Source organism: Macaca fascicularis, chromosome 15 (genome assembly GCF_037993035.2).
Source record: "Macaca fascicularis isolate 582-1 chromosome 15, T2T-MFA8v1.1".
Classification (NCBI taxonomy): Eukaryota; Metazoa; Chordata; class Mammalia; order Primates; family Cercopithecidae; genus Macaca; species Macaca fascicularis.
The window spans coordinates 107996363-108022178 of NC_088389.1; the positions used below are offsets into that span (position 1 = coordinate 107996363).

At 34.4% G+C, this 25816-nt stretch overlaps 1 protein-coding gene across 6 annotated transcripts in view; it reads left to right on the plus strand.

Annotated features, from left to right (window-relative positions):
• VPS13A (vacuolar protein sorting 13 homolog A) overlaps positions 1 to 25816 on the plus strand; it is a 243045-nt gene that overhangs the window by 156348 nt on the left and 60881 nt on the right. For 5 of the 6 annotated variants that reach the window (XM_065530725.2, XM_005581971.5, XM_005581974.4 and 2 more), the window contains 8 exons: positions 4877 to 4980; positions 9790 to 10072; positions 12048 to 12443; positions 12710 to 12814; positions 12940 to 13086; positions 16679 to 16807; positions 17265 to 17398; positions 23816 to 23945. In XM_065530725.2, coding sequence (XP_065386797.1) covers positions 4877 to 4980; positions 9790 to 10072; positions 12048 to 12443; positions 12710 to 12814; positions 12940 to 13086; positions 16679 to 16807; positions 17265 to 17398; positions 23816 to 23945 — 1428 coding nt within the window. The remainder of the gene's footprint in view (positions 1 to 4876; positions 4981 to 9789; positions 10073 to 12047; positions 12444 to 12709; positions 12815 to 12939; positions 13087 to 16678; positions 16808 to 17264; positions 17399 to 23815; positions 23946 to 25816) is intronic. The other variant, XM_065530724.2, reaches the window with a different exon arrangement.

Below are 25816 nucleotides of genomic sequence, written 5' to 3' on the forward strand. Positions count from 1 at the left end.
GTGGTTTGATGTTTGTTGTTTGTTTCCTGCTTTTTAGTTGATTAGGGTGGGAAGCTATATCTGGTCCCTGTTATTCTAGCATGGCTGAAAACAGATATCCCTTCTCTTTCACTTTTTATTTAGGTAACTATTTTAAAAGGTGACTAACAGCCGCACTCATTACTGTTGATTATTTTGCCATTTAGTTAAATAGTTGAACGTGAATTTTGAATTTCTTACAGGTACTTTGTATAGACATATTTCTATTGCTTCAAATGTATAGAGCAAATAGTTTTTCTAGAATTAAAAATAGAGTACAGTTAAGATTATTCATTTATCAAATTCTTAGTTCTCATGTTTCATATGCTGCTATGATGTTTTTAAAGTAGAATTTGGTAAGATATAGAAAAATTATGAGAAAATTGTTTTACTAAACAATTTGTTATTATCTATTCCAAAGATAAATATGAGTATTTGGAGGTTTTCTGATTATTATGTATATATTAGTCAGAATAATACATTTTTGCCTGACCATTTTTTGCTACTCACTGGATGAGATACCATTTTTTACCACTCACTGGATGAGATACTCTTCATACTTTTCTCTCTAAAGAAAGTTGCAACAATTCAGTCACCTCTTCAGGCCCCAATTCTAATTCTAGTTCTCTTGCTGTATCCACCATATCTGCAGTGACTTGCTCCATTGAAGTCCTGAATTCCTCAAAGTCATCCATGAGGGTTGGAACCAGCTGGTAATATTGTTATTTTGACCTCCTCTCATGAATCACAAATGTTATTAATGACATCTGGATGATGAATCCTTTCCAGAAGATTTTCAATTTACTTTGCCTGGATCCATCAGAGGAATCATTGTCTATGGGAGCTGTTGCCTTAAAAAATGTATTTCTTAAATAATGAGACTAATATTATTTAAGTCAAATATACAATATTACATATAATATTAAGAAGTTGAAATTACTCCTTGATCCATTTGCTACAGAATAGATGTTGTGTTAGCAGGCATGAAGGCAGCATTAATCTCCTGTACATCTCCATCAGAACTCGAGTGACAATGTGCATAGCCAATGAGCAATAGCATTTTGAAAGGATTTTTTTTCCTGAGAATAGGTCTCAGTAGTGGGCTTTAAAAATTCGGTAAACCATGCTGTAAACAGATGTGCTTTCAAATTCAGGCTTTGTTTTTCCATGTATAGAGCACAGAGTAGAGTTAGCATATTCTTAAAGGCCCTAGGATTTTCATAATGGTAAATGAACATTGGCGTAACTTCAGGTCACTTGCTTCATTATCCCTTTAACAAGAGATTCAGACTGTCCTTCGAAGCTCTGAAGCTAAGCATTGACTTCTCTTCTCTAGCTATGAGAGTCTTAAATGTCGTGTTCTTCCAATAGAAGGGTGTTTTGTCTAGTTTGGAAATCTGTTGTTTAGTGTAGCCATCTTCATCAGTGATCTTAGCTAGACCTTCTGGATAACTTGCTGCAGCCACTTGCCGCTTCACTTTGCACTTGTATGTTATACAGGTAGTTTCTTCCCTTAAACCTCGTGAACAAACCTCTGCTTCCAACTTTTTTCCTGCTACTTCCTCACATCTCTCAGCCTTCATACGATTGAAGAGAGTTAGGGCCTTTCTTAGGGGAATGTTGCAGCTGGTTTGATCTTCTATCCTGTATTAGGCTGTTTTCATACTGCTGTAAAGAACTGCCCAGGACTTAGTAATTTATAAAGGAAAGAGGTTTAATTGTCTCATAGTGCAGCATGGCTGGGGAGACCTCAGGAAACTTATAATCATGGCAGAAAGCAGATGGAAAGCAAGGCACCTTCTTCACAAGGCAGCAGGAAAGAGAAGTGAATGCAGGAAGAACTACCACACACTTATAAGACCATCAGATCTCGTGAGAACTCATTCACCATCATGAGAACAGCATGGGGAAACTGTCCCCATGATCCAGTTACCTCCACCTGATTCCTCCCTTGACACATGGGTTATGGGGATTACAATTCAAGATGAGATTTGGGTGGGGGACGTAGTCAAATCATGTCATATCCAGACCACTAGAATATTCTTCCTGTTAGCAATAAGGCTGTTCCACTTTCTTGTCATTTGCGTGTTCACTGGGTTAGGACTTTTAATTTTCTTCAAAAACTTTTCCTTTGCATTCACAACTTGGCTGTTTGATGCAAGAGGCTTACCTTTTAGCCCGTCTCTCATTTTGACATGCACTTCTCTTTAACATTAATCATTTCTAGCTTTTGCTTTTGATTTAAAAGTGAGAGACATGTGCCTCTTCTTTTCATTTGAAAGAGGTCATTGGAGGGTTATTAATTGTCCTATTTTCAATAGTATTGTGTCTCAGAGAATAGAGAAGTCTGAAGAAGAGGGAGAAAGTGGGGAAAATGTCCAATTTGTGGAGCAGTCAGAACACACACATTTATTAATTATAGCACATATAATTATAACGAAAAGATTGAAATATCGTGAGAGTTACCAGAATATGACACCGAGGCACTACGTGAGCACATGTTGTTAGAAAAATGGCACCAATAGACTTGCTTGATACAGGATTGCCATAAACCTTTAATTTGTAAAAAAATGAAATATCTGCAATGCACAATAAAGCAAAACATATAAAACAAGGTATGCGTATATATGAATTTACTACTTTTGATAGTCAGGAGAAATGGTATTATTCAAAATAAAATTTGCCCACAGTTACACAGCTAGTAATTAGCACTGCCAGTATTTTTCTCAGGTTTGTTTCACTTTAACATCTATGTTCATTCTGCTATCATATTGCTGTTGCATAATCATAAACTTTAGGAATTGTTCCAGCAAGATAGCTTACCTGCAACATGCTTTTGTTTCTTTCTTATCTTTGTAATTTTTGAGAGACAGGGTTCTAATCGCCCAGGAGTGCAGTGGCATGATCAATGCTCACTGCAACCTTGACTTCCCAGGCTCAATAATCCTCTCACCTCAGCCTCTCCAGTAGCTTGGACTACATGTGTATACCACCATACCTGGCTAATTTTTCAATATTTTGTAGAGACAGGGTCTCACCATATTGCCTAGACTGGTCTCGAACTCCTGAGGTCAAGTGATCCTCCTGCCTCAGCCACCCAAAGTGCTGGAATTATAATAGGTGTGAGCCACTGTGCCCACCCACTTTTATACAGACGGATGTTCCCTTTTCCTCTGCTCCCTTAGACTTTTCAAGCTTATGCTCATTCCGTTTTCCAGACCTTTGATCTTTCCTTGAAATTTCAACTGCTAGTTTATTGTCAGCTTCCAACCAACTTTTTCCACACTAAATCTGAAAGGGAAAACAAAGGAAGCAATATCAGACTTTGGTAAGTAACTTCACATTCCAAACAGGCACCATTTAGAAGCATGTGTTTCTTAATAGGCTCCATTTACATCAGTGATAAGTTGAATGTGAAATTTATTTGGAATTATATTTATAATCAGAAAATATGTTGGAAAACTTATAGTTAATGTCTGTTGTGGAATGCTCTGGATGTTGGTTATTGGTTTGATAGTGGACTTTGAAGTTTATTATAATACAGATGTCTCCATCCACACCATGGAGTTTTAAAAATATTGACGTTTAAAAATGGTTCCCTTAAATTTAAAAAAAATGCATGAAGTTGAAGCCAACTGTTTGGTTTCCCTCCTTAGTCCACATTCCCTCCTTCCTTCTTCCTTGAGGCAATATCAATTTGGTGATATGTTGTGTATATTTCTAGTACCATATTTTAAAAACTACTTCCTGTCCAGAAAGTACATACTTGTGTTTTTAGTGTCTTACAGAAATGTTACACTGTTTCACCTTGTTATGCTATGTTCTGTTTTCATTCAAATATTTGTGTAACCATATACTGATACATAATATAAGTGTAACCATATACTGATACATAGGTCATTATTTTAATGATGTTACATGATTATATCAATTTGAAGAAAATTTTCTTATTTTTCCATTGTTGAGATTGTTTTCATTTTCATTTTTTTATAATAAAATCAATGGTGTAGTGAACATCGGTGTCTTGAGTGAGTGTAGTAAACAATAAATGAATACACATGTGTAAACATTTCTCTAGGTATGGCACTAGGAGCAGAATTGCTAAGAAGAAAGTACATTTTCATTTTTACTAAGTTTTTGTCGAATTATTCTTCAGAGTTATTTTATCAATATACATTCTACCACTAGTGTATATGAGTTCCTGTTCGCATCATTTTCAACTGTTGATATTACCATACTTCTGATATTTTTGCAGTTTGTTGGTATTAAAAGATATTCTATGAATGTAATTTGTATTTTCTTGATTACTAGTAATGTCAAGTATCTTTTCTTCTTTATTGGTCAGTTTTTCCATTCTGTGAATCACCTGTTTACATTCTGTTCCTGTTTTCCTCTTGATTGCAACTTTCTTAATGATTTTTAGGATTTTTGAGTATGTAGTGGTTATAAACCCTTTGTCAAGTATATTACAGATATTTGCCAGCCTGTAGATTGTCACTTTTACCATACAAATATTTAAAATTTTGATTTTTTTCTATGAATTTTTTTCTACTATTTTTGTCTAAACAAAAACATATCTCTAAACAAATTAGTCTTTATCCTAAAGTGAAGGAGATATTATCTTATTCCCCTGTAGGATACTTAAAGTCTGTTTTTGAGATTCCTTTTATATAAAACCGTAGAAATTTTTCTTGTCTGTTTTAGGATAAATAATATGTTTGTTTCTTTTCTAATTTACATAAGCAAGATGAATATTGCCTGATAGTTCCTTTGTTAAGATATTTACATGGACTTTTTTTTACACATCTGTAGATTCTTAGATTAATGATACTAAATATTATTTGTTTTTCTTTCCCAGATAAGAAATCATTTTTCAGTCCCACTGTCTGTTTACGAAGGGAATACCTTATTGGGAACTGCCTCACCTGAAAATGAATTCAACATACCATTAGGATCTTACCGGTATTTTTTCTTTATCATTTTATTTACTCTGAGATCTCTTGTAGACTTTCTAGTTTCTGATTTCACATGGATAACTTTGATCAAATCCATCCTGCTAATAGCTCATCTAACTCATGTAGGTTTCAGTGCACTTAGATCTTAAAAAAGAAGTATTATTTAATTTATTGTAATAACTTATAGCAAGCACATTATATATACTTTTCTCTTAAATATATTTTTGTTGCAATATAAGCATCATAAGCATAGTCATATGATTAAGAGTTTTAAAAATGTCTAATAGATGATGCCTGATGGTTTCTGAATTTATACTATTATGAAGTAAATTTTACTTCTCAAAGGTTTTATAATACAATTTTTTTGACATTCTTTTAGTAAACAGAATATTTTATCCTTTTCATATTTGTTCATTGTTCAGGGATGGAGTTGTAAATAGAAGTATATACTACATTAATTTTAAATTTTTTAAGTAATTAAATTTGATACAAGATATGTTTTAAGAAAATATTAAAATTATAACAAAATATGAGCTAGTCTTACAGATTTATATCGTAACAAGTAAATATTAGTCAAGATATGTAATCTGGAATTGAAAATAATCTCTTATATGGAAATTTAACCCTGTTGGAGAATAAAACTTTCCTCAGAATTAAGCATTGTAGTTTGTTTAAATACCATTTTAGAATACACACTAGAAATAGATACTTACCTCAGTGCTACAGAAGGATAGAGGCAGAACTGCAAACAGTGCTTACCTGTTCCCTTGTCCAGAAGTTCAGAATGGGATCCTCAATGCTCTGAAGACAGTCTAGCAGTTTTAGGCACGTATTTTCACATAGATTGACCTGCTAAATCTAATGAGTGTTTTATTGCTTAGTTCAGACTTGCTGAGGGAAAGAATTGTATTGTTGAGAGAACAACAAAATAGTCATTTACAATATCTGATCTTGCTCTAGAGATGATTTGGGGTGGGTTACAAGACTAGATTAAATATGACATGTAAGATATATTTAAAAATTTCTGTGAAGAACTTTCATTTTCTTCTTGGATAATAAAAGTTAATGATACTCTACTTTTTAATACATTTCTGGTATATATTTTATGTCTCTCTCCATAGTAGAGGAAACAGTGCCTTTATACTTTTTTCCAAGGCTGAATGTTAATTTGTTACATGATAGTTCATCTATCTTAATGAGAATTAGTAGTGATTAATTCATCTTAATGAGAATTGTTACTGATTAAGTACTTCATCTTAACTAGAACTATTAGTGACTAACCAGCTTGGAGTTTTCATTAGGCATTTTTTTTTTTTTTTTTTTGGAGGTAGAGTTTTGCTCTTGTTGCCCAGGCTGGAGTGCAATGGTGGGATCTCAGCTCCCAGATTCAAGCAATTCTCCTGCCTCAGCCTCCTAAATAGCTGGGATTACAGGCATGCACCACCATGCGCAGCTAATTTTGTATTTTTAGCAGAGACGGGATTTCTCCATTTTGGTCAGGCTGGTCTCGAACTCACGATCTAGGTATTCTTTTAATCTAGTACTTCAGTGTAGGTGCACGTATATTTAAGATGTGAGGTCTTAACAAACAGTTATCTTTCTCTATTCTGTTTCTATTCTTAGATTAATGGTACAGATAAGTATAGATGCAGATAAATATAGGAAAACAATTTATATTTTATTAAAATATTTAAATAGAATTTAAATATACTGATTCTTTTATTAATTTAACAAATATTTATCAAGGTTTTCTGTGGATGAGACACTCAATACCAAGAAGAATTGCATGTGACTTTTGCCATCAAAAGATGGATATATTACATAAATGTATGAAGTAGGAAACAGTGGGTTTTGGAGAGTTACAGAAAGTGTTACAGTTGCCAAAAACTATGGAAAACATAAAAGGGATTAATGACTGACTCCTGGGCAAGATACATGAAGTACAGTAACATGTAATATAGTAATATGGAGATTAGATGGAAAAGGCTAAGAAGAAGGTGTGCATGAACAAAGATAAGGAAGCATGAAAGCATAGTGTTATAAGGAATAGTTGGGAATTCATTGGAATGTAGAGTACATGTTGGAAGATAAAATTTGAAAGATAATTTAAGTTCACAGTTAGATGGTTGCTCTCTGATTTTCTTGCTCCATTTTTATAAATTTTATCTCCGTCTATTAGTTTGATCTGTTTTTTTCTTCTTGTCTCAGATCATTTGATGTTCTGTTTCAAGACCATTCACTCTATCTTCTCATTTAAAACCTCCTGTCATTGATTATCTATCTTTCCTGTTTTCTTCATTCATTCCTTGAACTTTCCTTTGACCTTTTATATTTCTCTTACTTGGATCTTCTCTTCAGAACACCCTTTTTGGGAAAATTGTCACTTCTGCAAACACCTTGCAGTCTGTCTAGAAAGGGCCAACCACTCTGCCCTCAGTCTACTCTATACATGTGTTTTGGTACCTATCACAATGCAGTAGTTCTCTTTTAACATTACATTTCCCACCTGATTATGATCTTACTCATTTGTTTGTTTTCAATTTTGCCTTGTTGGTACATAATAGGTCCAATAAATGTTTTGATAAACTGGGTAAGTGTATTACCATTAGTTTAATTTGGAAAAAAATAAGGTTTTACCTTTAAGTGTTAGAAGTAAGAGTGGAAAATAGAATGAAAATTATAGAAGGAAGTAGAAGTAGAATAGGCTATATCTGTTAACTCTTTTGACAAATAATTTGTATGCTTCAGTCAGGGAAGAAGGAAGTCTAATATTGTGTCAAAGTCCAGGGTGCCAGTAGCTGGAAGTCACTGAAAAAGGACATGCAGAAAAGTGGGTAGAGTGGTTCAGTGTTCAGTCTAGCAAATTTAAGGTGCCATCAGAAATTATTACAGAAATACATCATAGATATTTAACATTTTAGGAGTAGAACTTAGGAAAATAATCAGGGTTGGAGATAGTGTTGACTGTTGTTCATCTATAAAGGACAGTGTCATAATTATAGCTAATAATTTTTACAAATATAAAAATATTTCTGAAATGTTTGTTCTTGGCTACAGTGTTGGTTCAAAAATTATTAAGTGTAAAATATTGCTGAAATGTAAACAATGTAATATTCAAATATAAAGATTATGTGACAACCAATAATTTTGTCATCATTTTCTTAAACCACTCTTCTGCAATGCCAACAAAAGCCAAAATTGACAAATGGGATCTAATTAAACTAAAGAGCTTCTGCTCAGCAAAAGAAACTACCATCAGAGTGAACGGGCAACCTACAGAAAGGGGGAAAATTTTTGCAGTCTGTCCATCTGACAAAGGACTAATACCCAGAATCTACAAAGAACTGAAAAAAATTTATAAGAAAAAAACAACCCCATCAAAAAGTGGGTGAAGGATATGAACAGACACTTCTCAGAAGAAGACATATGCGGCCAACAAACGTGTGAAAAAAAGCTCATCATTACTGGTGATTAGAGAAATGCAAATCAAAACAACAATGAGATACCATCTCGTGCCAATTAAAATGGTAATCATTAAAAAGTCAGGACACAGCAGATGCTGAAGAGGATGTGGAGAAATAGGAATGCTTTTACACTGTTGGTGGGAGTATAAATTAGTTCAACCATTGTGGAAGACGGTGTGGTGATTCCTCAAGGATCTAGAACCAGAAATACCATTTGACCCAGCAATCCCATTACTGTCTGTATATGAAAGAACTACAATAAATCATTCTACTATAAAGACAGATACACACATATGTTTATTGCAGTACTGTTCCCAGTAGCAAAGACTTGGAACCAACCCAAATGCCCATCAGTGATAGACTGGATAAAGAAAATGTGGCACGTATACAGCATGAAATACTATGCAGCCATAAAATAGAGTGAGTTCATGTCCTTTGCAGGGACACGAGTGAAGCTGGAAACCATCATTCTCAGCAAACTAACACAGGAACCAAAAAAACCAAACACTGCATGTCCTCAATCATAAGTGGGAGTTTAACAATGAGAACTCATGGACACAGGGAGGAGAACATCACTCACTGGGGCCTGTTGGGAGTTGGGGAGCAAGGGGAGGGAGAGCATTAGGAGAAATACTTAATGTAGATGATCAGTTGATGGGTGCAGCAAACCACTGTGGCATGTGTATGCCTCTGTAACAAACCTGCACGTTCTGCACATGTATCCCAGAACCTAAAGTATAATTTAAAAAAAAAAAAAAGCTAAAGCAGAAAAAAAAAAATAAAGTACAATATCATACTGCTGTAAAAACAAACAAAGAAAAACACTCTTCTGCATCTATGGCCCACATTTTAATAAAGTTAAATATCGATTGAAAACTTTCATTTGATTAATGTTGGAAAGCTTGTGATTATTTTTTCAATAGTAATTTTTTTAGTTTATGAATTCAGTCATGGCATTTATTTCCTTTTAGGCCCACATATCCAGAAAAGCCAAATTCTTGCAGTTATATGTACAAGTCACAGATGATTCTATGTGGTTTGCTTTGCATATATAACTGATACGATTTATGTATTTTTATATGAAACCATTTATCTTATAAGTGTACTTTTAAGATAGTAAGTTTGTAAGAAAAATATTCTCCTCTTAAAAGTTAGACAACTTGATGAGCTTCCAGAAAGTTAAGGTGATATCTATTTATCTATCTTACTTATATCTAAAAGGTATATGAAAATATAAAAATTTATTACAATATTGTGAAAGGAGGTAAGTTTGTTATTCTAACGCTGTAATTATATACTTTAATATGTTTTCCTTTAAAGCATTTTAAACTGTATCATTTAATCTCATGCAGATCATTCCTTTTTCTGAAGCCAGAAGATGAGGACTATCAAAGGTGTGAAGGAATTGACTTTGAAGAGATTGTGAAAAATGATGGTGCTCTTCTAAAGAAGAAATGTAGATCTCAAAACCCTTCCAAGAAATCATTTCTCATTAATATTGTTCCAGAAAAAGATAATTTAACGTCTCTATCAGTGTATTCAGAAGATGGTTGGGATTTACCATACATAATGCATTTGTGGCCACCTATCCTGCTCCGAAATCTTCTTCCTTACAAAATTGCTTATTATATAGAGGTATCGGCAAATTGTTTTAGTGCTTTCCTGTTTTTGATTTTGTAGTTTCAGTTTTTTAAGATTAAGAACAATAAAAACTATTTTAAAGATCTAATAAAAATTAGAATACTAGAATACTAGTAAAGAACAGGTAATGCAGATATTCTTTTGCAACAAGTATGAGAATTATTATTGAAATAACATTTAAGAACTAGACTTCAGTGACAAAAAAAGCCTGCTACATTATATTGTATTCTTTTAGCGCTGATTTTCTTAAAAGATTATATACTTGGTAAAGTTGCTTTTTTTCTTACATACTCTGTTTTAACAGATGGTGTGGTTTCTTCCTGTTGTTATAACATAGGAATCCGTACATCTTAAGGTTTTATGTGAATATTTCATTTGCGAGGCTTATCAAATGGAAGAAAGTAGTTCTTCATTTTCATCTATTATAGGTTTATTTTACCTTTAGAATTACCATTTGTTTGCTTTTTAAAAAAACAAACTTTTTGCTTTCTCTGTTGCTCAGACTGGAGTGCATAGCTCACTGTAGCCTCAAATTTCTAGGCTCACGTGATCCTTCCTCCTCAGCCCCCCGAGTAGCTGGGACTACAGATGCATGCCATGCCTGGATAACTTTTTTTAATTTTTAATTTTGTAGGGACAGGGACTCACTGTGGCTTGTCTTGAGCTCTTGGGCTCGAGTGATCCTCCCGCTTTGGCCTCCCAAAGTGCTGGAATTACAGGCGCGAGCCAGTACACCCAGCAGTTTACACTTTTCTGATACATGTCTCTTTTGGAGGAAAAAGTTAACATATTTATGGTTTTAAATGTGTATTTCCATATTGAGTAACAAATTATCATAATGGTTAAGAATTTGTACTTTGCTGTCAGATTTGAAATTGCATCCTAGCTCTGTCACTTGCTAGCTGTATGTTCTTAAGCGGGCTTTATTGCTTTTGTAAATCTTTTGTTGTAGTCTGTAAAATAAGAATAATAAAATTTGCTTGGTTAAGACATGGGGGAAATCAAATTAGATTGTATATGTAAAAGATTTGGTACAGTGCCTGACAGACAAGGGTTGCCATTTATTTATCACTCTAGCACTACCACCACCATTGTTATTTTGTGGAATATTATTTAACTTGTAAAAAATCAAGAACTCCTTACTTTTGCTTTAATTAATTTAAAATCATGAGATGAAGAGATTCCTATATTATAATAATAGGAAGAGAACAAGATAGAGATGCTGGAAAAACTGGTGAGATATTCAGATACACTGTCAATTTATGTTTCTATTCTCATAGAACTTTTAATTGGATGCTTTTAGTGATCACATTCTGTCTGGCAGTTTCCAAAGGATATGATCAGTCTTTAGAAAGACAATTGAGCCATGGTATGGGGAAGGGACTAGAGGGGACAAGAGCGGTTAGGAGACTCTTAAACTGAGAGGTCATATAGTGACATGAACTAAGATAATAGAAGGGTGGGTCGAGGGAAATGAGCAGCTTAGAGAGATACATATGATGTAATAATATAAACAGTGATTGGAAATGGGTGATGAGGGATTGTGGAGGTAGTAGGGATTGCTTATTTTGGATTACCATCAGTTTTTGCCCACATTTTACTTTGTTTTGTTGTTTTCAAAACAAAAATCACTAGTGGTTAAGATTGTCTTTTTGTTGTTGTTTTACCAATTGTAGTGTTTTATGTTTATAATTTCCAGGGGAGTTTCCCATTATGTTATTTAATCTAATTTTCACAGTTTGTCCTTTGAATTAAGTCATTTAGAACATTTTACAAATACAGTAGCTCAAATCTCAGATTAAATCCTGTGTAGAGATTTACACAGTTGACAAAGTTAGAACTTGAATGTAAGTCTTCTGACTTGTTCTGATAGGTGCTTCAGAAGCATTTTGTGCAGCATTTGGAATAGATAAATAGAATTTTGAGGCATATTATTCTGCAACATTTAAATTTTTTTTTTTTATTACAGGGAATTGAAAATTCAGTTTTTACTCTAAGTGAAGGACATTCAGCCCAGATTTGTACTGTACAGTTGGATAAAGCCAGGCTACGTTTAAAATTACTTGACTATCTCAATCACGATTGGAAAAGTGAATATCACATAAAGCCTAATCAGCAAGACATTAGTTTTGTCAATTTTACCTGTATTACAGAAATGGAAAAGACTGATTTAGATATTGCTGTCCATATGACTTATAATACTGGTCAGACAGTTGTGGCATTTCATAGTCCTTATTGGATGGTCAACAAAACTGGTCGCATGTTACAGTACAAAGCAGACGGAATTCATCGAAAGCATCCACCTAATTATAAAAAGCCAGTTCTCTTTTCTTTTCAGCCAAATCACTTTTTTAATAACAATAAGGTATGCATTGTTTATTCTGTTTTTCCCTTGTCTTTATTTGCTTGTCGATTTTTAGTTTTAAAGTTCTGAGGAATAAATATTATGAAACTTGGATAGAAATAACTTGTTAAATATTTGAGGCCAAAAAGATTGGAATTTAATATTATAAAGGTTTAGTGCATTAACAATGTAATATTTTGTTTATGCTAAAAACTAATTTTTATCAGTTTAAGCAGGAATTTTTAAGGGTACCTAAATTGTGATGTATTTGAAATATTTTTTCCTAGGTTCAACTTATGGTAACTGATAGTGAATTGTCCGATCAGTTTTCAATTGATACTGTTGGTAGTCATGGAGCTGTTAAATGTAAAGGCCTGAAAATGGACTATCAAGTGAGTTCATTCTGTGCTTATCAAGAAACTGTTTATTTTAAATGTTTTATTAACTACTTAATTAAATTTTATAAGGATGTTATGATACATAACAGTTTTTGAGCTGTTAATTTTATTTTTCTTAGGTTGGTGTCACTATAGACCTGAGCAGTTTTAACATTACTAGAATTGTGACATTTACCCCTTTTTATATGATTAAAAACAAAAGCAAATACCGTATATCAGTGGCTGAAGAAGGAACTGATAAATGGCTCTCTCTTGATTTGGAGCAGGTGGGTAGATGAATTTCAGAAATATACCTCTTTGGATTCTATTTTCTCCTTAATGTTAGATACCTAAAGTCACCATGTAATGTTTTAACTCTCCTGTTACTCCAATGTTGTTTTAGTTTCATAAATCTTCATTGAATATTTGTACCCGGCTCTAGATAGATGGCAAGGTTCAATTTTTAATAATTAGATAACTAGGAATGCCCAGCTTGTTAAGGGAGGTAGACGTTTAACAATTACTAACCACTTTGGTTAAATACAGCAGCCAAAGACTAGATAAGGTGTAAATGCATCAAAGAGACGGAAATTATTTATTCTCTCTAGGAAGCTATTAGGAATGCCTTCAGAGAGTAGGTTAAGCCAGACTCTTCTCTAGTTACTTGAGGAGAGTAGTAACTTAGAAGAAATGTTGATTCTGTGCCATCATTAAACCTTTGGATAAGAGTTTTCTGAATGACTGACAGAGGTTGATGGAATATTTTATTTTTGAAGAACTTTTATTCTAAAAGTTAGGATTAGAGAAGTGTTGCTGTTTCTATTCATTATTCCTTTTTGCATATAAAACCATCCTTTTTGGGATTATTCTTGAAGTATATTCTTTAGCATTTCCTTTAGGGCTGGTTTTGAAGGTAAATACCATAAGTGTTTCTAGAAAAATCTCTCTGGCTGGAGCACAGCGAGAGGGACAGTGATCGGGATATAAACCCAGGCGTTCCATGGGGCAATGGCAACCCCCTTTGGGTCCCCTCCCATTTTATGGGAGCTCTGTTTTCATTCTATTAAATCTTGCAATTGCAAAAGAAAGAGAGAGAGAAGAAGAGAAGAGGAGAAAATAGATAGATAGATAGATAGATCGATCGATCGATCGATCTCTCTGGCCGCCTTCACAGTCTTTCTTCTCTTTGTCTTTGATGTTCTGCGGTCACGCTGCTATATGTCTATATGTGGTTTCCTTTTATTTACCCTGCTTGAGGTGCTTTACTCCTAGATCTGTGGATTAAAGTATTTCATGCTTTCTGTAAAATTTGCTACTACTGTCTCTTTAAATATTGCCTCTCCTCCGTTCTTCCATTTTTTCCATCTAAGCCTTTAAATCAAACATGTTGGACTTTCATACTCTATCCTCCATGTCTCTTAATAGCTCTTTTATATTTTCCAACTCTCTTTGCTTCATTCTGGGTAAGTTCTACATATACATCTTTCAATTTTTTTTACTTTTGCTGTGTCTGAACTACTATGTAAGTCTTCAGCTGAGTATTTGAATAATTATAGTTCTTATTCCCAGAAATTTCACCTTTTTTCAAGTCTATTCATTCTTTCAACAAATATTGTTTATTTTTATGTGACTTGCAATATACTATTTAAAGGCACAAGTCCCCATCTTTATGTAGTTTACATTTCAGTGGGTGTAAGGGGGAAACATTAATAATACCATAATCAATTAGTATATAGTATGTTTCAAAGTGACAAGTCTAATGTGGGAAAGTCTAATGTAGGATAAGGGATATTAAGAGTTCGAGAGCCAGGGGTGGTCTCTAATTTTATGTAAGGTGGTTAGGATGGGACTCATTGGAGTCACATTTGAACAATGACTTCGAGGAAATGACTTGTCAAGAGCTCAGCTGAGGAGGAGAGAGCTGAGCTGCCAGGTGTTGGAGTAGCTGATTAAGACAAGCCACAATGAAAGTAACAGTCAAACCTTTAATCACTTACTGTGATAGTAAAGATTGAGCATCCTTAATCTGAAAATATGAAATCAAAAATGCTCCAAAGTTCGAAATATTCCAAAATCCAGAACTTTTCAAGTGCCAACATGATGCCACAAGTGAAAAATTCTACACCTGACACTTTATTTTTTTCACTTTCTTAACTGTCATTTTTTTTTAACTGTTAGGTACTTATGTGTGAGTAAGTGTAAGAAAATGATTGTTTATTGGTAACACAAATTGAGAGTCAGGAATGATGGTGATGCCACACAGCCATAGATTGTCAACATGGGTGGTTAAGATAGTGACACATTCTCTTTCTGATGGTACAATATGTACAAACTTTGTTTCATGCACAAAATTATTTAAATATAGTATAAAATTACTTTTGGGCTATGTGTATAAGGTGAATGTGAAACATAAATGAATTTTATGTTTAGACTTAGGTACCATCCCCAAGATATCTCATTATATATATGCAAATATTCCAAAATCCAAAAGAAGTCCAGAATCTGAAACACTTCTGGTACCAAGCATCTCGAACAGGGGATACTCAACCTGTGTAAGCAGGAGGCCAAATCAGAGAAAGCACAGTTACCACCTATTCTGGAATGGCATTGGACAAGGGTCAAGTGGATCAGCACAAGACATGGGGCTTGTCTCACTGTCTATGAAACCTTGAACAGTGTCCAGCAGTTTTATGGACCTGGGGAATGGAGTAGGACAAAGGGGAGGAGCTAGGAATGAGCACTGAGAGTAGACAAAAAGTGTCTTCACTTTTTGTGAAGTGACCATACCCTTGTTTTAAACTGATCATCTGTGTCCCAGTTCTCTACCTGTCTCCCTGATAAAGAGGTCCTGCAGGAGCTCCCAAGGAAGGCCTCTGCCGCAAAGCTCTCATAAAGAGCCTCCAAATGAAGGGCCTGGGCTAGGCATGCAGACATGGGTAAAAGCTTTGGGACAGGGTTGCTTGAATCCTTAAGACTGCAGTGCCCTGGCTGTGCACAGTCAGGTTATATTCCTAAGCATGTCTCATATCTCGTTCCATTAATTCCATTTTATGGTTGAATAAAACTGTCTTTAACAAGCTAAGATACTTAGCTATAACAACCAGGTTCTGCTACATTGTCCTCAAGTCATGTAATGATGATCAGGTATCACACATGAGCAGTCTCACTGAAATATATGAAAGGATCAGTCTGGTCAGGAGTTGACTTAATAGCTTACAGACAAGGCTGTTCTTCATTCTTGTTCTTTTAGCTCAATTTCTAGATTCTTTTGTCCAGTCTTCTTTCTGGTACCTTGAATATCTCCTGTTCTTTTAGTTTGGTTTCCAGATCACTCATGTTGAAGTTATTTCGTAAAATTCCGAACTTCCTTCCTACTCTGAACTTTGAATACTACTTTTACTTTTTTACCCTTATTTGACAACCAGATGCTAGATTTAATATATGTTCTGACTTACCATTTTTGTGTACTTTGACTTCTGCCTAATTTCCAACGTTCATACCTGATTTTGATTTTTAGTAACTGAATGTACACTTGTTTTAAACCTGATCTGTGTCCCAGTTCTCAGCTCAGGTTTCTTGCTGATTTTTCAACCCTTCTCTGTAAGATCATGACCACATTAAAGTCTCTTTTCTCGCCAGCAGTTCACTTACCATAGTTCTTCAATTTGCTATCCACTGCTTCTTGAGTGCATAGTGCTGACAAGTGACAACCCATCTTCAAGTTGAGAGTTTACAGCTGTTTAAGCAACCCAATAACTAGAGCAGTGTTAAAAGAGATTTTTTAAAGTTTAAGTGTACTCTGATGGGAATATTAAGATGATTTGTGTATTTATGGTGAAATCTGTTTATTTTTATAAACATATATAATGTATATTTTAGTGTATCCCCTTTTGGCCTGAGGATGCTTCTAGTAAACTTCTTATTCAAGTTGAAGGGAGTGAAGATCCTCCCAAAAGGATATATTTTAACAAGCAAGAAAACTGTATTCTATTGCGTCTGGATAACGAGGTAAGTGGTTTTGTTTGTTTGTTTGTTTGTTTTTGTGTGTGTGTGGTATGTGTGTATGGCATATATCATTAGAAAAGCTAAAATATACTGACTGGTATTTTATTTTTTTTTTTGTATCAAATAATTACTTCTGTTGATTTTTCCTCTTTCCCCAAAAATGAACAAACATTTCTTTTTGTAAAAGGAAACAGAGATCTAAGATAATTTAATTGTTATATAAAAAGTTAGTTGGAATGCCTGGAATACTAGAATATACCACATCTGGAATGTCATCTGTCTGTAATACAGTGATTGAGATTATAGATTTCCAGAAATGCAATACAAAATTCTGAATTGTTTTCTCAGTCATCCCAAAAATTAAATTATCAAGTTATGAGTAGTCTGTTCTTAGATGTTATTAGTTAATATTCTTGGGAAAATGATTATATTAAAAATGTTTTCTTTTTCTTTCTTCTAGCTTGGAGGTATTATAGCAGAAGTGAATTTGGCTGAGCATTCTACAGTTATTACATTTTTAGATTATCATGATGGAGCAGCTACATTCCTCTTAATAAATCACACAAAGAATGAACTTGTTCAATACAATCAAAGGTAAGATTATCACAAATACAGTAACTCTTGATGGTGTAAGTCTAGATGATGAGGCATGGTTTTTATGATAATTTCTTAAGAATATAAACACTGATAATAGCATTGTAGCTATATAAAACGATGTTCCATTAAAAAATGTATTTGAAGTATGTAGGGGTAAAACTGACTTGATGTCTACAGTTTATTTTGAAATGCTTCAAAGAAAGAAAAATGGAAGAGGTGAAGCAAGTGTGGCAAAAGCTTGTTCATTGTTGACTCTGATGAGGACTGTCAGAGTTTGTTGTGAGTCTGAATTTTGTCTATTCACTATAGTGTAAATATGTAAAATTTCAGATTTTCTTTTTTCAAACAGGTACCTTCTTGTTGAGGTGTCTGGGGGAAAGGACTGCTTCCTTAAAGGCTATAATTGAATCTTCGTGGTTTAGGACTACTCTTAAACATCATTCATTTTAATTTGCTGTGATACCATATCTTCTTAGTGCTACTACAGCTTATGCAAGTTTCTGATCCTGTACTTAGTAGTTCCAGGTTGTCTTGAATTTAGTTTGTTTGCTTTCTTTCTGTATTTTCACCTGTTACTTTTCAACAAGCACATATTTATCATTGCGCTTACACTTTCTTTGCACTGCTAACTGTACAACTTCTTATCATTGATTACAATCAAACAGACATTGCGTAAAGACCACAGGGCTGGACTAGCAAGTACCTAAAAGTCGTTTTGGGTAGCATTCTCTCATCTATTTAAGATGTTAAGAAAGAGGAATGCCTGTTTTCTTAATTATCCACGTTATAAAAATGATAAATTGTTTCTAACCATGTGTGTGCAAGTGTCTTTTTAGTATAATAACTTCTTTTCCTTTGAGTGGATACCCAGTACTGGGATTGCTGGATCAAATGGTAGTTCTACTTTTAGTTTTTTAAGGAATCTCCATACTGTTTTTCATAGTGGTTGTGCTAGTTTACCTTCCCACCAGCAGTGTGAAAGTGTTCCCTTTTCACCACATCCATGTCAACATCTTTTTTTTTTTTTTTAATTATGATCATTCTTACAGGAGTAAGGTGGTATCTCATTGTGGTTTTAATTTGCATTTCCCTCATAATTAGTGATGCTGAGCTTTTTTATATATGTTTGTTGGCCTTTTGTGTATCTTCTTTAGAGAATTGTCTATTCATGACCTTAGCCCACTTTTTGATGGGATTATTGTATGTTTTTTTTTCCTTGCTGATTTGTTTGAGATCCTTATAGATTCTGGATATTAGTCCTTTGTCAGATGCATAGTTTGCAGATATTCTCCCATTCTGTGGGTTGTCTCTTTACTCTGCTGATTATTTTTTTTGCTGTGCAGAAGGTTTTTAGTTTAATTAGGTCCCATCTATTTTTATTTTGTTGCATTTGCTTTTGGGTTCTTGGTCATGAACTCTTTGCCAAAGCCAATGTCTAGAAGAGTTTTTCCAAAATTATCTTCTGGAATTTTTATGGTTTCAGGTCCTACATTTAAGTCTTTGATCCATCTTGAGTTGATTTTTGTATAAGGTGAGAGATGAGAACCCAATTTTATTCTTCTACATGTGGCTTGCCCACGATCCTAGCACTTGATGATCTCCCAGAGTAGGAGATAGTCAAGGTACCAGAAAGAAGACTGGACAAAAGAATCTGGAAACAAAAAGAACAAGAATGAAGAATGAGCCTTGTCTGTAAACTATTAAGTCAACTCTATCTTAGGCCCTGACCAGACTGGTCCCTTCACATCTAGTCCCTTCACTATAATAGGGTGTCCTTTCCCTACTTTGTGTTTTTGTTTGTTTTGTTGAAGATAATTGGCTCTAAGTATTTAACTTTATTTCTGGTTTCTCTATTCTGTTCCGTTGGTCTACATGCCTGTTTTTATAGCAGTACCATGCTGTTTTGGTGACTATAGGCATTGTAGTATACTTTGAAGTCGTATAATGTGATGCCCCCAGGTTTGTCCTTTTTGCTTAGTACTGCTTTGGTTATGAGGGCTCCTTTTATGGTTCCATATGAATTTTAGGATTTTTTTTCTAGTTCTGTGAAGAATGATGATGGTATTTTGATGGGAATTGCATTGAATCTGTAGATTGCTTATGGCAGTATGGTCATTTTCACAATATTGAGTCTACCCCTCCATGAGCATGAGATGTGTTTCCATTTCTTTGTTAAACTTTAACTTTTAAATAAATATTCCCTTCTTATGTAATCTCTGCTGTCATTATCCTAGTTCAGTAACCCTCCATTTCTTATGTATTTGAGTAGATTTTTTGTGTATTGTTTTGTTTTGTTTTATTTGAGTAGAGTTTTGTGTTTTGTTTTGTTTTGTTTTGAGACACTGTCTCAGTCTATTGCCCAGGCTGGAGTGCAGTGGTGTGATCCAGGCTCACTGGAACCTCCACCTTCCGGCTCAACTGATTTTCGTGCCTCAGCCTCCCAAGTAGCTGGGTTTACAGGCATGTGCCACCATACCCAGCTATATTTGAGTAGATTTTTGATCTATCTCTATATATCTAGTCTTATCTCTAGTAAATCTCCCACTTTCTACTAGAATGAATTTTCTAAAATAAGAAATATAATCATATCTCTCTTTCAAATTTTTCTTTTTTTACCCATTTCTTTTAAAATATACTTCTAGGCTGCCTTTCTAAAAATTTGTCTTTCTGTGGCCTAAATCTTACCCTATACAAAGTGAAGTTTTTGTTTCCTCAGTGCTCTAGGTCTTTCCGTGGGTTTTTACCTGAATAGGTGTTTCTTTCAGCTAGAAAAATGCCATTCTGTAATTATTTAAAAGTCAAGAAACAACAGATGATGGCAAGGCTGTGGAGAAATAGGAACGCTTTTACACTGTTGCTGGAAATGTAAATTAGTTCAACCATTGTGGACGACAGTGTGGTGATTCCTCAAAGACCTAGAATCCGAAATACCATTTGACCCAGCAGTCAGTCCCATTACTGGGTATGTACTCAAAGGAATAGAAATCATTCTCTTATAAAGATAGATGCACGCACATGTTCCTTGCAGCACTATTCACAATAGCAAAGACACAGAATCAACCCAAATGCCCATCACTGATAGACTGGATAAGGAAAATGTTGTACATATACACCATGGATACTATGCAGCCATAAAAAGGAACGAGATTATTCCTTTGCAGGGATATGGATGGAGCTAGAAGCCATTATCCTCAGCAACAAGAACAGAAAACCATTCCCACTTATAAGTGGGAGCTGAACAATGAGAACACATGGACACAGGGAGGGGAACAACACACACTGGGGCCTGTTGGGGTCACGGCAGAAGGGAGAGCATCAGGATAAATAGCTAATGCATGTGGGGCTTAATACCTAGGTGATGGGTTGGTAGGTGCAGCAAACCACCATGGAATACATTTACCTATGTAACAAGCCTGCACGTTCTGTACACGTATTCTGGAACTTAAAAAAAAAAAAAAGAAAAATGCCATTCTATGTGATCCCTTCCCTTGCCACCTTGATCTAAGTACCCCAGTTTTTGATAGCACCTTTACATATGTAGATTACAGCATTCATCACATTGTGTTATTTTCTTGTGAGTTTGAGATGTGTACACACAGATAGTTAATAGTCTACTAAACTATGGTTAGTTTCCCTTTTCTTGGAATTTTCATTGCCTGTCCCAGATAGCCCAGTACATTTTTGCATAAGGAATACTCTGCAATGAATTAAACAGATTAAAATTTGTGTGAATTAAAAGCAGTTTTAAGTATTTTTAAACCAAATTTATTTGCTAATCAACACATTTACATTTGATTTTTTTTTTTCATGGAGAAATGAAGACTGTGATTTTGTTTTCTCCTCCACATTTCTGTCTCTTGGCTTTTTAAAAAATTATAGATATTATTTCCTGCATATAAAAGTAATAGTTGTTAAATTACTATTTAAAAAAATACTAGAGAAGAAAATGTGAAAGAGGACCATTTAATCCCTGAAATCCTAATACTGTCAACATTTTTGTTCATTCCTTTTCCTCTCCTTTCCTTCCTCCTTTGTTCTCTCCCTCCCTCCCTCTCTTCCTTCCTTATGTATCTCTCATATTTGACAGCTATTGTGAGCATATAAATTTGTTTCAAAGCACAATTTTTTTTTTCTTTCTAACTTTTATTATAGGTTCAGGGGATATATGTGCAGGTTTGTTACGTGGGTAAATTGCATGTCACGGGGTTTTGGTATACAGATTGTTTCGTTACCCAGGTAATAAGCATGGTACCCAATAGGTAGTTTTTCGATTCTCAGCCTCCTTTTACTCTCCACCCTCAAGTAGGCTGCAAAGCATGATTTTTACTGAATGAATGATATTCCATCATTTAGATGCTCTACAGTTAAATAATACTTAATTGTTCAGAATTTTTATTTCAACTTTTATAATTTTAGAATCAGTTTATCTTCTTTTTTTGTTTGTTTGTTTTCTGAGATGGAATTTTGCCCTTTTGCCCAGTCTGGAGTGCAGAGGTGCGATCTCAGCTCACTGAAACCTCTGCCTCCCAGGTTTGAGCAATTCTACTGCCTCAGCCTCCTAAGTAGCTGGGATTACAGGTGTGCGCCACTGTGCCTGGCTAATTTTCGTATTTATAGTAGAGACAGGGTTTCGCCGTGTTGGCTGGCTGGTCTCGAACACCGGACCTCAGGTGATCCACCTGCCGCGACCTCCCAAAGTGCTGGGATTACAGGCATGAGCCACCGTGCCCAGCTCAGTTTATCTTCTAATAATGATCTTCAACCCATTTGTAATCATTGTAAAAACTAATTTATAATTCCTTACCATATTTTTTGTAGTATATTTTCTTCTAATGATTTTTTTGAAAATACATATTCTGTTTCAGTTATGGATAATTCCTTTTTTTGTTATTGAAGGTTTTGATACATTTAAAATCAATTTTAAGATTGAAACAGTATCTGCTAGCTTAGCCATAAAAAATTGTAATGCTTTTTTACCTTTTCTTCAACCTCTTTCCAAATTCTTACTTTCTTGTGAATGTAATTTGGGATTTTTTCAACCAGATTAATATAAAATGGTTAGCTTTTCAAAATATGTATTATTTGATTCAAGGCCCTTTTGGTATTTGCATTGATTTTAATGTTTTAACAAAAAAAGACTTTCTTAAACTGGTTTAGTTGTTCACTGTGGGTTCTTCAATATTTCTATATCCTAGTTGTTAAAAATGTTATTTTGAGTTTGTCTCTAGCTTGGTTGGAAAAAGTCTTGAGTTTTTTTTTTTTAGTAAAGATTTGTGGGTAGTGTTATGCTATTGCTTGTTTGAAATGTCTTATTCTTACAAATTTATGACAATTTGACATAAAATTTTAAGTGATAACATTTTTCTCAAAATTGTGTAGATAGTGTGCCATTGCTTTTTGACATTAAACGTCATTGAACTGTGAAAGGGGCATTTTTATTTTCTTGCAAGTGACTGTGATTTTCTTAGATATGTGTTAGGGTTTTTTTTCCCCCATTTTCTTACAAATATATGTCTAGAATGATACTGTTTTCATTAATGTCTGATACCCAGTGAAGTCTTTTTTTTTTTTTTTTCTGAGACGGAGTCTCACTCTGTTGCCCAGGCTGGAGTACAGTGGCGCCATCTCGGCTCACTGCAAGCTCTGCCTTCTGGTTTCACACCATTCTCCTGCCTCAGCCTCCCGAGTATCTGGGACTACAGGTGCCCGCCACCACACCTGGCTAATTTTTTCTATTTTTAGTAGAGACGGGGTTTCACCGTGTTAGCCAGGAGGGTCTCGATCTCCTGACCTTGTGATCTGCCCGCCTCAGCCTCCCAAAATGGTGGGATTACAGGCGTGAGCCACCGCGCCTGGCCCAGTGAAGTCTTTTAATCTGCAGATTTAATTCCTTCTTCTGCTCAGAAGAGCTGTATTTTATTACTTGTTTGGTGTATAACTTTTGTTAATTTTTTTTTCTTTCTGAGCATCGTTTTTGAGTCAGTTGAATTTCTTAGATGTGTATTTCACGTTTTGTGATTTTAAAGACTAACTTAGTTACTTTGTTTTTGCTCTAGTAAGACTTAGGAAAGAGTTACCAATTAAATTCTCTTAGAATTGGTATAAATAGAGTAAAGTAGTTGGAAATAATTTTCCATAATTAATTGGTATTAAAAAATTGACAAAACAGTTTTAAAGACTTGAAGACCTTTATTTCCTAAGTAGAACATGTATTTTCTAAGTGGGAAAATAATGAGAAATATTCATTAGTGAACCCATTTTTAATTGTATAAGGTAAAAATTTCAGCCTTGTTTTAATCAAAACTATCACAGATCTCAATTAGTGAACTAAGAATTAAGTATTATTTTAGGTTTTTAAAAATCTATTAATGTACTTGCATTTAATTTAATGCATATTTTTGCGACTTATGTCAGTTCTCTCAGTGAAATAGAAGATTCTCTCCCTCCTGGAAAAGCAGTGTTTTATACATGGGCTGATCCAGTGGGCTCTAGAAGGCTGAAGTGGAGATGTAGAAAAAGCCATGGTGAAGTAACACAAAAGGATGTAAGTATTGGGTTATTATGGGTTCCCAGCAGCCTTTTTTAAAAAAGGTATTTGGGCTGGGCGTGGTGGCTCACGCCTGTAATCTCAGCACTTTGGGGAGGCCGAGGTGAACCATGAGTTCGAGATCAGCCTGGCCAATATGGTGAAACCCTGTCTCTCCTAAAAATACAAAAATTAACTTTGGGAGGCCAAGGCAAGCAGATCACCAGGTCAGGAGTTTGTGACCAGCCTGGCCAACATGGTAAAACCCCATCTCTACTAAAAATACAAAAATTAACTGGGTATGGTAGCAGGTGCCTGTAGTCCCAACTACTAAGGAGGCTGAGGCAGAAGAATCAGTTGAACCCTGGAGGCGGAGGTTGCAGTGAGCCAAGGTTGCACCACTGCACTCCAGCCTGGTGACAGAGCGAGACTCCATCTCAAAAAAAAAAAAAAAAAATGGTATTTGATTTTCAGCCTTCCTAGTTTTAAGGACTGTTTGTGGCCACGCTTCTAAAAAGCTGCCAGAAATCTTCAAAATAGTATTTAAGTATTGACTTAACCAAAAATGTTTCAAAACAGAAATAGTCTTATTTTGTTTACATCATTTGCTTCTACTGTGTTATAAAGAGTAAAGTTGTGTTTAGAGAAGTGCTTTCAGCATTCACCTGAAAAGCAAATATGTTCTCTGCCTTGACAATCATACTAGGTAGATTTAGCTTCTAGAAGGAACATTTAAGGATCCACTGAGTGAACTAAAACAAATTTATTTCTGGGTGGCAAGCTATGATGATCATGTTATGCGCATCTATTTTCCAGTAACATTTTAAATACTTCCAGAACATTTTTTAAAGTTTTTTGTCCTTCAAAATTCATCTTAATTTGACTCCTGATTTTTTTTTTTTTCCTCACCACTAGTGATTTTTTCTTCCTGCCTATCAGTAGGTGGTATTTTCTCATTGTCTTTCAGTGCTGCTGTTGAGGAGTCTGGTGTGGGTATTGTTTACATTGTATTTAAGAGGATTGCCTATAAGTGGCCTAACTTTAAGTTTTAAAAATTCATGACTATTAGATTTATTCAGGAAAAAAAATTGTACTTTGATATAAAAATAGTCTTATTCATTTCATCTATTGATTAGTACTTTGCATATTTATATCATAGTGATAGTTTGAAGCTTATAAAGATAAATCAGACATTCACTGTAAAATACTAGAAAGACTAGTGAAATAAGTTAGTTTTCTTGATTCTCAGTGTGGTTTTAGTGATATACATATATATACTTAGAAAGTATTATAAGTAACGTAAGTATACCTAGATAATTATTTTATGGTAACAACTCACAGTTTTTAATTTCTGTATATTGTAACGTGAATGTATGCTATACAGTAAAATTTTCTGAAAATCAGAATATTAACTAGAAATTAATGGCTGAATATTAATTATGACAATTTGCTATGTTTATCGTGTCATTGACCCTCAAAACCCTGATATCAGCACATTTATGTGAGATTCCTGCAGAAATAGCCTCATGATGAATATACATGCTTTGTAGAATATGCAATTGAGAAATAAGATTTTTTTAATCCTGTTTGATTCAGCTATGAAAGGAAATGTGAATTTCAGACTGAAACAACTTTTAATACATATCTGTATTCTTAGTCTTAGAATTGCTGTAGTCTTAGAATAAAGCAGAAAAAAATACTTTGTGTTACTGATTAGCCTACACGGGAAGATTCAATTTTATTAAAATGTTTAAATTTAAAAAATAAACAACTGGCCTGTTTTATGAGTAATAACTTTATATCAGATAACATCAAATGATTTCAGTAATGTAAATTTGCAAGTATTCTACAAATATTAATTCACTTAGTTGCCACTAACCCCATGAAGT